Source organism: Labeo rohita, unplaced genomic scaffold (assembly GCF_022985175.1).
Source record: "Labeo rohita strain BAU-BD-2019 unplaced genomic scaffold, IGBB_LRoh.1.0 scaffold_144, whole genome shotgun sequence".
Classification (NCBI taxonomy): Eukaryota; Metazoa; Chordata; class Actinopteri; order Cypriniformes; family Cyprinidae; genus Labeo; species Labeo rohita.
The window spans coordinates 99,459-113,166 of NW_026127604.1; the positions used below are offsets into that span (position 1 = coordinate 99,459).

A 13,708-nucleotide genomic window follows, 5' to 3' on the forward strand; every position below is an offset into this window, starting at 1 on the left:
CAATGAGAGGCGTGTGTAATCACGCTGTCGTCTCTCAGGTCAGAAATCTGACTAACGGCAAATCGACGGTTGATTGTGGTGCTGTTGAGTCACCAAACCAGTTCTGTGGATTTCCATTAGGAGAATCTCTGATCCCATTACATAACGGTGTCAGAGAGTCTGTGAGATGATGATCCTCATTCAGCTTCATGTCTGGTCTTTGATTTCTCATTTCTGTCATTTTCTTTCTCAAACTAAACACTAAACTAAAGGCTTTTGAGTTTCAAGTGATAATGTAGTTGTTAAATGTAATGGTCAAAGATGGTGACATTTCAACGCGTCACGATATTACAACTTGAAACACAGCAATATTATTGTGAGATTAGTTTGTGTTCATTTATTTTAGACAAGTTTGAATTCCATCACATGCAAGATACATGTCAATATTATGTCAAATAAATTTTATTTTATAGATATAAAATATATACATTTTCCCTTGCCAGACAACACATTTGAGCATTACTGTATACAAACAAGTCTTGCAAAACTGTACAGATGAAATATACTGAAGCATTATCATCTCCAGAGCTTGTTGCATAAATGTAGAATATGGTGAATAGAGGAATAATAAATGCATATAAAATAAATGGTATAGAAGAGTACAAATACTATAAAAAATTATACCCAATACATGAAATGTATGAGACAGTGCAAAATGGAAAATAAAAGTCTCTGTGTGATGCAGATGAAAATGTTGTCAGTAAAGTAGGCATCCGTGCAGAATTGAGACACATGTGAGAGACTGTCGTCTGGACGTATGTAGTCTGAGATGTTGTTGTTCTGGTTGTTTGTTCGTGAAGGGTTTTGATGTGAGAATCTCACCTCAGCTTTACAGTCAGACTGAAACTTTACTGGCCCGTCAGTGTGAGTAGAAAATATCGGTTTACATTTTCAAACATTCTGTTTGCCATTAACTGTAATAATCTAGTGAGATTTTTGTTTGCACAAGGAGTCTGACAACAGTCAGTGCTCCACACAAAAATCTCACTGGATTATTATGATTAATGGCAAAATAAATGTTTGGAAATGTAATCTGATATTTCCTACTGACACACTACGGCAAAAGACCGACTTTAACTGACTTTAAACCATTTTTTAGCTGATGAAAATACTAGTGGCCTAAGACTTTTGCACAGTACTGTATATAATATATAATCACAAAATGGTCACATATGAAAGTGTTTAATTACCTGTGATGAGCTGGAAAGAGAGAATCTCCACTTCTTGTTTGATTCTGAGGTTGAGATCTGAGTTACATAGGATACAAGGACATAAGTTTATCGTCTCAGTCTCCATAATCCACACCTTCTTCTGAAACTGGATTTAGTCAGACTGGTTGCATTGGCTGTGTTGTTTGCCCATTGATATCATGGGCTTATTTCACAAATAATTAAGTGATTACCTTACAGGTAGCCAGTGTAGAGATTATAGCATTGGGGTGATGTGAAGAACTCTAGCAGCCTTAAGATTGTCTCACGCAACCATCAGCGAATCGATCTCAAACTGAAAATTACATAGGTGTAGGTGTGAAAATAATGTGATTATGTGAGCAAGAGCAGCGGGGGCGGACATTTGGTGTGTCTGCATCTGGATCAAACTCATTACATTACATTAGTTATTTTGTAAACATAATCAGCTTCATGAGCATACAAATAATCCTCAATGAACAAACCCCAGTTTGTCCAAAACACAGCTGCTAGAGTTCTTCACATCACCCCAATGCTATAATCTCTACACTGGCTACCTGTAAGGTAATCACTTAATTATTTGTGAAATAAGCCCATGATATCAATGGGCAAACAACACAGCCAATGCAACCAGTCTGACTAAATCCAGTTTCAGAAGAAGGTGTGGATTATGGAGACTGAGACGATAAACTTATGTCCTTGTATCCTATGTAACTCAGATCTCAACCTCAGAATCAAACAAGAAGTGGAGATTCTCTCTTTCCAGCTCATCACAGGTAATTAAACACTTTCATATGTGACCATTTTGTGATTATATATTATATACAGTACTGTGCAAAAGTCTTAGGCCACTAGTATTTTCATCAGCTAAAAAATGGTTTAAAGTCAGTTAAAGTCGGTCTTTTGCCGTAGTGTGTCAGTAGGAAATATCAGATTACATTTCCAAACATTTATTTTGCCATTAATCGTAATAATCCAGTGAGATTTCTGTGTGGAGCACTGACTGTTGTCAGACTCCTTGTGCAAACAAAAATCTCACTAGATTATTACAGTTAATGGCAAACAGAATGTTTGAAAATGTAAACCGATATTTTCTACTCACACTGACGGGCCTGTAAAGTTTCAGTCTGACTGTAAAGCTGAGGTGAGATTCACACATCAAAACCCTTCACGAACAAACAACCAGAACAGCAACATCTCAGACTACATACGTCCAGACGACAGTCTCTCACATGTGTGTCTCAATTCTGCACGGATGCCTACTTTACTGGCAACGTTTTCATCTGCATCACACAGAGACTTTTATTTTCCATTTTGCACTGTCTCATACATTTCATGTATTGGGTATAATTTTTTATAGTATTTGTACTCTTCTATACCATTTATTTTATATGCATTTATTATTCCTCTATTCACCATATTCTACATTTATGCAACAAGCTCTGGAGATGATAATGCTTCAGTATATTTCATCTGTACAGTTTTGCAAGACTTGTTTGTATACAGTAATGCTCAAATGTGTTGTCTGGGAAGGGAAAATGTATATATTTTATATCTATAAAATAAAATTTATTTGACATAATATTGACATGTATCTTGCACGTGATGGAATTCAAACTTGTCTAAAATAAATAAACACAAACTAATCTCACAATAATATTGCTGTGTTTCAAGTTGTAATATCGTGACGCGTTGAAATGTGGAGGAAGGATTGAAAATGCCAGTACAATTAGTTTCTGGACACACGTTGTTTTGGCAGTTGTCACTATCTTTGACCATTACATTTAAAAAAACTACATTATCACTTGAAACTCAAAAGCCTTTAGTTTAGTGTTTAGTTTGAGAAAGAAAATGACAGAAATGAGAAATCAAAGACCAGACATGAAGCTGAATGAGGATCATCATCTCACAGACTCTCTGACACTGTTATGTAATGGGATCAGAGATTCTCCTAATGGAAATCCACAGAACTGGTTTGGTGACTCAACAGCACCACAATCAACCGTCGATTTGCCGTTAGTCAGATTTCTGACCTGAGAGACGACAGCGTAATTACACACGCCTCTCATTGAGAACAAAAGTAGAAATATCCCACACAGGTCTGATTGTAGTCATATGTTTTCAAGATTCAAACTTTAGATTAAACATGTACTCAGTATTCCTCTTTATGCAATCAGATAAAGTGCCTGGTTTGACCTTTGACCCCTGTAATACAGTGACATAATGTATTACCTCTACAGGCGATCATGAGAATTACAGTAGAGTTAAAGCATCTGCATGTACATATGACAGTATTTGACAGCAACAGCAATGAAAACACACTTAATGTTATCGACTGTATTTATTTAATGAAATAACAAGAGTTTCTGAGAAATCACTAAACACAGACACAATATTATTGAAGTCAAACATAAATGCGAGTCAAACTAAACTAAAATCGATCAGTTCGGCTGTTTTCATGTTTTCCTCATTTAAAAGCCACAGGGGTCAAATAAAGCAATTATTTGTACTGATGTGTTTGTTAGAACATTTATAGAATATCTGTTTAATAGTCGCAAAGTAAATATTTTTTCAAAAGTAGCACCTACTCAGTGTATATCAGATTTCAGACGCAGTCATATGTTTGTAGAGCTTTAAATCTCAGTCTAAAGGTTAAATTCACAACACAGAGCTGAAGATGTAAATGTGCGTGATGAAACCTGATTCACATCAGCAGATCATTAATGACACAAACACAAGAGCTCAAGACTCACTCAATCCTGCACTTTACACTGTACATCTACTGTACAAACACACAACACTGTCCATTACAGCAGAAGATGATGATGAAGATTGATTGCTAGAAATTCTGACATTTAAACTTAACAAAAAAATGCAAAAATTAGCATTATTATTATTATTTGTGAGATGAGAACTGAATGATATTCACTGAATTAACCTGAAAGTATGTCACTTGTATGAACCAGAATTTGAGTACATGGGTTTTATATTTCTCATAATACATAGAATGTTAACTGAATTTTCCATCTTTGTCCACTAGATGGTGGAATTTTTTAGTTTCAGGTTAAAGACTAAATGAGGATCATAATGTCGGACAGGAAGCATAAAGAGACTCTCATCATACACGCTATGATTGGGGATAAAATACATGAGACATTATGTGATCGTCTAAATCACTGATCATGTTCACATAAATATGATGTCACGGTTTATTTACTCCGGGTGAATGTAAATTTGAGCAGCAGGCATGACAAATGTTACTGCAGTTGCAGTTACGTGTGCAGATGCATGAAATCATGTGTGTGCTTTAAAATACCTTATTTATTTACCTCTCACTTACATTTTTTGCTTTTGCCTTTCTCAAAAACATTCACACAATTTTAATGTAACTGTCTGTATAAATAGAAATATAGTTCTTCCTTTCTGTCTATTTGGACCAATGTACAAATCAAAAGATCAATATATTTGACTATGGAGGTAATTACTGACGAATGACAGGACACCAGAATCAAGTATTTAGAATGGGTTGTTTTAATAATTGTTTCCTTAACTGTAGGCCTTCCCCCTTTAAAAAACAAAACTAAACACTTGCAATCAAATGAAATCTAACCAAACACTTCAAAGTAAAGTAATTCAGTAAAAAAATCACTGCAATCACTGTCAGTTTCACACAACAGAAAAATACATTTACCATGTAAGATATCAGATTTAACCAACTAAAATCACAGTCTTTAAATGCTGAATATGTTTGTGATGATATGTTTAATTTCCAGTTGTTCAATCACTGATATCAGTTTCTTCTTTACCTGTTTCAGTTCCATATGGAAAACAGTCTGTATGCAAGAAGTTTTATTATTTTGTTAGAAGCAAGAAGAGTTGCAAAAAGAATTTTAGGATTATTTAAAACAAACAAAATGATGCACTAGCAAACTTATCTGCACCATCAGCTCCCTCTTGTGGTCTCGAGCTGTGATTACAGATTGATCACATTTACCCTCTTCACCTGTAGATGGGGCACAAACATTTACCAAAATTAATGAGTTTTACTACTATTTCTGTATATTGAATATTTTATTTCTTATTGAAACTGACCACTTAAGTGGACAATGTGTCATTTTAATCACTTTTACACTTTCAGAAGGTCTCCAAAGTTTTGCTTTCAGTAAAATGTGGTGTGGCTGTATATTGGCACATTTCAAGTGTCATTGGTCTTTAGCTTTTCATAGTTGGCCAAATTTGTTTCTAAACATGTATGAACATTGCTTCAATAATAACTAATAATCCAGTAAGAAGCTTATCTATTGTATCTTTACTTATTTCTTTGGTACCACTTTACAGTAAGGTTCAGTTAGTAAACTACATTTGTTAACATGAATGTACAATGAAAAAGACTTTATTAATCTTATTGTTAATGTTAATTTTAGGATTTACTAATATTTTATTCAAATCTAAAGTTGTATGTGTTATTGGTATTTAACGTGAATTAATCGTTTGTATTTTTATTAACTGTCACACCCCTGTGGACTGTTTTGTTGGTTTCATCCTTCTGTGCCCTTATTTGGTCTTTACTGTTCTATTTTTTGTTATGTCGTAATTGGTTAATTATCTACACCTGTCTTTGTCTCGTTGGCTACCCTTTATAAGTTTGATTCAGTTACTTTGTCCCTGTCCGATCTTAATGTCGTGTGAGTGTGTGTTCCCTTGTTTGGATTATTTCATTAAAGCCCGTTTGTTATATTTCCTTGTCCTCGGCTCCTTCCTACACACAGCCTGACACTAACATTAACAAAGGTTAATCAATTCTGCAGCAAATTCATTGCCCAATTAATGCTGATTTAAAATAAATAAATAAATAAATAAAAAATCAGTTAATTGAATTACTCATTTTAATGGTTCACATGCAAACCACTAATCCATCAACACAAAAAGACCATGTTTACAAGATTTCACTAGAAAATCAGGTTATTTTCCATTAGTGATTTCAAAACATAGGCATCCACATATTCACTCGGACTATTATATTTATTATGTGATTTGTTATATTGAAATTGTACATAATTAGTTTGCATTTTTACCTGCATGAGATGAGAACAAATTTTTTATATTTCTTGGGTCAAGAAAGAATCAGAATATATGATATATTTCATATATTTCATCTCCTACGGCAAAACACTTGCTCTGGTTGGATGCACTTAAATATCCAGTAAGGACAAGTTCCTGTTATCACATGTGTACAATACTTTAGATGTTTACATACATACAGACTATGATTAGTGTATATATGAGAAGTCTGTCTGTTGTGCGAGTAAGAAAAATCTTTATTTTGTAAGTCATCTCAAGACAGTTGTCTCACTGAATGTTTAATGTCTTAAATGTAAATATTAGCAGTTGTGGGTTATAGTCATATATTCTCTCTAAGTAGTTCAAACCTTTGATTGGTTAACCTTACAAGTTATAATATTTAACATAAAAAATAGTTTTGAACAATGTGTATGAAATTGATTTCCAAAAATCACTTGTGTGTGTGTATATATACTATATAATATATATATACACGCAGTATATGTCTGGATAGTGTTGGCTCAATCTTTGGCCAACTGTCCCATAACTCTAGACACAAACCACACACACAAATCTAGCAAAAGCAAACAATGCATTTAAAACGGTTTTATTCCTTTCTAATTTTTTTCATGCACACAAAACAACTGACGATGGTAATATATTTTCTCGGTTTATCTTACTGCTTAAAATTTGCTTCTTTCTTCTTATTTTGTTATTGATTGTTTACTTAATTAAGTAAACAATCAATAACAACAAAAAGCTCTGGGTGATACGCTTAGCACTGTTACTACTTTGGGGGACCTTCTGGGTGACCTTCTCGGGGACATTTTGAGTGATGTTCTGGGTGACATTGACGATCTGGGTGACATTTTGAGTGATGTTTTGAGTGCCATTGATGATCTGAGTGACGTTTTGAGAGCCATTGATGATCTGGGTGATGTTTTGAATGAAGTTTTTAGTGACACTGAAGATCTGGGTTATGTTTTGAACGAAGTTTTGAGTGACAGCGGTGTATTGAGTGATGTTCTGGGTGACATCATTACACAAGTTCCCCTTACAACATGAAATGTTACTAAATGATGCTAAAAAATCACAAATGGATTGAGAGGCACAGCCTTTTAGAATCAGTGATTCATTTAAATACTCTGCTGAAAAGAAAGAAAGCAGATGTTAGTCTAAGATGGCAATTAGTATGTGATCTGTATCAGATGTTTAAAATGAATAATGGAGAAACAAAATAACTACTTTAATCTTGATCCTTACTTTTTGTAATGCAGTGGTCTTCACTCCCTGAACAGTTCACTGTGTTTGAGCAGTTGTGTTCATCACAATAATAACATTTATTTCCATTGGGACTGCTGAGATCTACTGGAGAAAAACAAGTGTTCTTTTATTTTTAGCTCAAAATATGACATCTAATGAAACTCCTTTAGCTGCTCTATCAGTTGGTAGAAAAACAAGCAAAATTTTGCATTTATTTCCTTACTAAGGTAAATTTCTTATGGAAGGAAAATAATTATTGACCTTAATGGCCTTGTCATTTTCTATGGTCAGTATAAAGCACAATACCTGGAGCTTGGTCATTACAAAGATCAGTGTCACAGCAGGAATAAAACATCTGTTTAATGCCGTAGTTTATGGACCCACTTGTACAGTTATCAATGCATTCTTTTCGATTCTCTATAATACCTAAAATATGTGAATAATACAGAAAAGAGCAGTTCAACAGTCTTATTATTTTGATAGAAATATGTACATATTTTTAATACTTAAAAGCAGAAAGCAGCAGTGAAAGTTAAAGGCAAACAATCTTTGATAATGTATCATCTTAAAGAAAAAGAGGAGAACAGAAATGAAAAAAAATCAGATTTTAGTTTTTTATAATAAAAATTAAATAGCAGGAATCTATATAGAATATTTTGTGATTAAATTCTGACAGAAAAATGATTAGTGGTTCTGTTACATTATCACTGTTTCAGCAGTGTTAAATAATATCAGCATCTCCATCAGTCAAATATAACAGCATTTCAGTAAATCATACCAGACTTACCAGCTCTCGATACTGTTGTTAAACTTCTGCAGTTGGAATATGCACTGGCACAACCTGTTACATTTGGAACTACACAAGAACCTGTATTATTCCAGCACTGATAGCAGCTGAGAGAGTGTCCTTTAGTAATACAACAGAAAGAGAGAGAGACATCAATGATCTGTATTTGTACTCAATAACAGTAAAAGCATGATTTGTATTTGTACCTGCAGTAAAAAGAATGAAGAGAAGAAAAGCTGAGATTTGCAGATCCATCTTCAATCAGGAGGTGAATGGAATATTTCAGTTTCAGTGCTTATTTTATATCTTATCAGAAGGGGAGGATCTTGAGAAAATGAAAGTTAAACAGAAGTAAACAGAGAATTAATAAACCAAAATAACCCAGACAGCAATAATGACAAGACATAACACAATTAATCAAATGAAGTTATTATATATTAATAAAAAACTATGTAATTTTTACACAACTTTTTTTCTATGGTTCTCAGGAGAATATCATTTTATTTTACAAGTTAATGTAAACGATGAACATGAACCCACCCTCCTAAAAAAGTTTCTAAAATTACTTCTAGGGATGTAATGGTATGAAAATTTCCTATCACGATTATAGTGACCAAAATGATCACGGTTATCAGTATTATCACAGTATTGTTAAAATGTGCTGGAAGTGTTCAAAAAGTACTACCAAGTTTTACATTAAAAATCAACAAACAACAAATAAAATGACTGTTTGTTTACCTAATCAGTAAAACAATAACAGTACCAGTGATGTCAGGAGTTAAGTCAAAATAATAACTGATTAATAAATGATTATATGTTTTGTTTTTTTATCTGCTCCATAAATCTAGATAACTTGTTTAAATGTGCAGAATTCACATAAGCTTGTTTTTCATCAACTGGTCAAAATATATAAGCTACAGCAAGGGCATGACAATTCAGTCTGTTTTTTGGCCAGACAAAATCTGCACACAAGCTGAATATAAATGTAAGTCCCTGTAAATCCACTGTATGTCACTAGATGGCGCTTATGGAAAAGCTGAATTACAGCTGTTTCCGTGAACTTTGTGGATAAAGCAGCACCGCGTCAAGATCACTTCTTTAGATATTACATGAGTGAAGATGAAAACAAAACGCCATCGAATCTTTTCTGAAGACAATTAGAACCTTTAGAGGTACATTCATATAATTAATTAATTAATATATTCTTTTTATTTGTATAATTCCCGATTTATGTTTCTGAAGCTCAACCCCCAATTGCGAAGTGAAACGCACGGACTGCAAATACATTAGTTACCAAATACAAACATTCTGTCTATGAGGTTTGCGCTTAACTAAATAAAATGATTTAATAAATACCTGTTTACAATAAGCACTTATTCGCGCGTACACAGGACAAAGTTTGAGGGCGCATATGTAATATCTAAGGGTGCGAAGAGCCATTATCACTATATATTTGGGAGAACAAACCCACTGCAATCCGAGAGATTCGTCCTGGCACCCTGTCATATTACAGTAATGCAGTCTTTGCATTTGCTAATAAAATAACGCCAAAACTGCTCCAAACGAATGATGAAAATGAGAATTGAGTCGTAAAAGCTGCAGTCCATTTTTTATTGTTTAAAATGAACGGAGACTATCTCGTGTTTTTCCGTGCGTGCTCGATCATTTCCGTGCGGTTCGGCGTCTACGCAATTAGCAGCCTTTTAAAACATCTCGGTTTTAATGATAATTAAAATATGAAACGGTAATACTGTAAGAGTTTAAATTGAGTTTAACAGAATTGTATAATTACAGAGTTTATGTTGGAAAAATAAATACTGATGTTATATTTGAATATTCAATGTTAATTCAGCAGTATCCATTTTGTGTTGTTGGATATTGTTGTGAGGACTTTTATTTTGAAGAGGGAGAGAGAAGTTGAGAGAGAACGGAATAAAGGAGTGATGGCGTTAAGAAGAGCTCGTTCGCGTCTGAGGGTTTTATTTTATTAATCTTCTAACTTCCTCAGTCTTAAAGCCCCGAAAACACCCACAAACAAGTATTACAATACTAACCATGGGGAATTTTATCATGATTTATCGTCAAACCGGTAATCGTTACATCCCTGACGGTGTGTTTACACGGGGCGTCAGCGTCAACGCTTGACGGAAGGCGTGGCTGAAGTTTGGCACTGACGCCATGGTCATAGCAGCGTCAGCCAATGAAATTAGATAGGAACTCAACAACAAAAACTCGGATTCAGCTCCATTGTCATTCAACATGGACGCCAATTTGGTTGCATTAGCTATTACTGTGAACGTTCAACGCAAGTTGAAACGACGTGGTACTCGGCGCTTCTGGGTACATTCTATTCTCAGAAAGCGAAAACAACGGGGAGATACAATACAATACAATACACTACAATACACACCAGATTCACCAACGGCATCTGCCACCTCCTTCCACGCCTGGTCTCTCCGGTACATAAAAAGTGATTGGTCATAAAGGACCGGGTGATTGCCCACCGCAATAATTAGTTTCTCCTCCATTTTAAAATTTATCCTCAGTTTGCTGCTCTTGAACAGGATCAACGTGATTGGCTGCCGCCTGGCTACTGTATTTGCATAGAGCGATCCTGATTGGCTGACGCTTCCGTCGACGGCGCTTCACTGGCGTTGAAAAATTCTCAACTTCTGCCGCAAACAACGCCAGTGAAGCGCCGCCGACGGATCCACAATTCTTTTCGGCAACACTTGATGTCACCCATTCAAAGTCAATGGGAAGTGTTGACGCTGACGCCCCGTGTGAACACACCGTAATTACTTCCTTTTGAACAGGTAACACTCTACTAAAAGAACATCATACATACTGATCTGGAATGACATAAGGGTGAATACATGAACCATATATCCCTTTGCGCATAACGCGATGCTCAAATTTGATAACCAGCTATACCACATTAGTTTGTTTTACATTAGAACATGTTTATAGTATAAACCTCTGATTTCATATAAATTGTTTACATATAAATGCTCAATATATGATCTGTTTTGGGTGATGTGACAAGGTTATTGAAAAAAAAAAAGACAAGACCAGTTTACATTAGCTTTTGACTTAAATATTTTTTTTTTTTCGGTATTGTTACAACCACGTGGGGCTGTCCATTAAACATCTCTTTTGTACCTTATTGGAATCTAAATTAGGAATTGATATGAGCTGAAATCATAAATTCAAATGTTGCCCAACCTTACACATCTTTCAATTCGCACTCATTTCTTTGATCCCCACACTCTAGCTCAAGTTTTGTGCAGGGAAGCTTACTCCTGTTCGTAGACCCTCGGTCCACCTATGTGTCAGCGCGTACCTGTCAAGCCCTTGGTCAGGAACAAGCCAGCAGTAGGAGGATTGGTGGATTGGATTCAGTGGAAGCAAACAGGTTCACCTGATTATCGCTGAATCGACTCCAGGTGAGCTGGGACCCAGGGTTGGAGTCGCCATTCTTTGGAAGAGTTGCTTTTTTTTTTTTTTTTGCAACTTGACTCTCCGAAAAATGAACAGCATGCAGCAATATTAGCCGCAAGACTCCGCAAGATGGTGGGCGAGTTGCAAATTTACAACATGCATAGACCACCGCAGAGGTAGGTGTAAACTACCATGGCTATGGTGTCCAATGGACTAGCGTGCGCTTGTCCCGCAGCATCGGTAGACACCGGCGGAGGGTAAGCACTGCTAGCAACTCGAATCGACTAGTGTCGCTGCAGTCGAGGTCCTTTCCAGGAGCCCGAGGCTGCCTGCCTGTTGCAAATGGCACCTCAGCTTGTGACGGAGGTTTCCAAAACAGCTGCCTTGAGCCTCGACACCTGGACTAAGAGCATAGCTGCCCATAGGACACAGGGTCTGACCAGTGGCTGAGAAGGTGACAACACTGAGAGGTTTCCAACCCAGAGTGTGCCATAGTGCCATGCCCATCTCAGGAACAGGTCATATAGTCCGTGCTGCAGCAATCTCACACGGAACAGCCGAGCGGACAAACACGGCTACGGCTGTCATGTGCCTCAGGCCTCTGAACGTTTAGAGGGACCGCTGTCCTGTGACTGTACAATCAGGCAGTTCAGCACCAACTGTTTCAGCTGACATGTCTCGACCGGTATCCATACCGAGAAAAGAGGGAGCTCAGGGACCCGAAGTCCCTGTGGCTGAGGGAAGACCTGTACTGATACATCTGACCCTGAAGCAGTCCGGAAAATGATCTGCATCAGGGCAATCAGCACATAACAGCACACGTCCTTCAGGTCGAAGCTGTAACCCAATCCTGGCACTGAAGAAAAGAAACATGCTTTTCTGTATCAACCACCCGAATGGTAGCCCGATGTTAGAGGGGACCGATTCGGAACTCAAGAACCAGGACAGGGCAAAGCCCGCCACTTTTCTCGGATGGACCGCCTAGGTGAACGTGATTTCGCCAAGTACACCATGTTCCTGGATCAAAATCCTTGTTGATCCTGGAACAACATTTCAATCAGCCAATCAGAATTGAGGGATAACTTTTCAGGAAATATCAGTTTTAGACTTACAATAACAGTTTGATGCTTCTACACCTTTCTTAATTAGCTATCATTTCCTTCTGATTTTAGGAATAAATTGTGGTTATGGTTAGGTTTAGGGGTAGGGATTGGGTTAAGTCTATATTTTTGTACAGTAATGTTGATCCAGGAACATGTCTTTCTTGGCAAAATCACGTTGACCGTTGAGCCTAGGTGTGAGGAAGACTTGTGTCACTCACAGACAAACTCAACATCTTTAATGAAACCTACAGGACATAGAGAAAATTGCTATTTTATTGAAGGGGTGATTGAAGGGCTTTTATTGAATCACAGGTTCAGCCAAGATAGCACTTTTAGGCCATAAAATGGACATCGCCTGACCGAGGGACTGCCCCGAAACTTTTCAGTCACAGAATGCAGTTCCTGCATAAACCTCAAGTCAGAACTTCCCTTGTGCACGATCTTAGGCCGGAGGTGGCATGGCCTATAGGGCTGTGAGCCCCGCTATCAGGGGCGTCGTAGTTGGGTGGGACTAAATTACCAGGGCCCCAAGTGGGGGGAGGGGCCCTGAGGAGTGAAATTTTATTTTCCTTTAAATATAATTTTAAGATCACAATAAATGTTGTTAACGAATATAAATGTTAATATTTTGGGTAAATGCATCAGTTGATTGATGTATTAAATGGTGTCCAAGTACATATAGTGTCTGAGGACAGGCACCCTCTCCCTTGCACGAAATGGTTTAGTCCACCTTCACCGGGCTTTTTGACTAGGCCCATTTAAAATAATGTTCATTCTGCTGAAGCGGCAGACGGCAGTGCATAACTGTGCTGTGGAAGATGATGTCT

At 36.6% G+C, this 13,708-nt stretch overlaps 1 protein-coding gene across 1 annotated transcript; it reads right to left on the bottom strand.

Annotated features, from left to right (window-relative positions):
• Window positions 1-6,294: 6,294 nt before the first annotated feature.
• LOC127158298 (uncharacterized) lies at window positions 6,295-8,593 on the bottom strand. The gene is made up of 5 exons (XM_051101468.1): window positions 8,544-8,593; window positions 8,338-8,457; window positions 7,857-7,976; window positions 7,551-7,652; window positions 6,295-7,435 (listed from the first exon to the last, which is right to left on the bottom strand). The coding sequence occupies exons 1-5, from the start codon at window positions 8,590-8,592 to the stop codon at window positions 7,011-7,013; spliced, it is 816 nt and encodes a 271-aa protein (XP_050957425.1). The 5' UTR covers window position 8,593; the 3' UTR covers window positions 6,295-7,010.
• Between the last annotated feature and the right edge of the window lie 5,115 nt (window positions 8,594-13,708).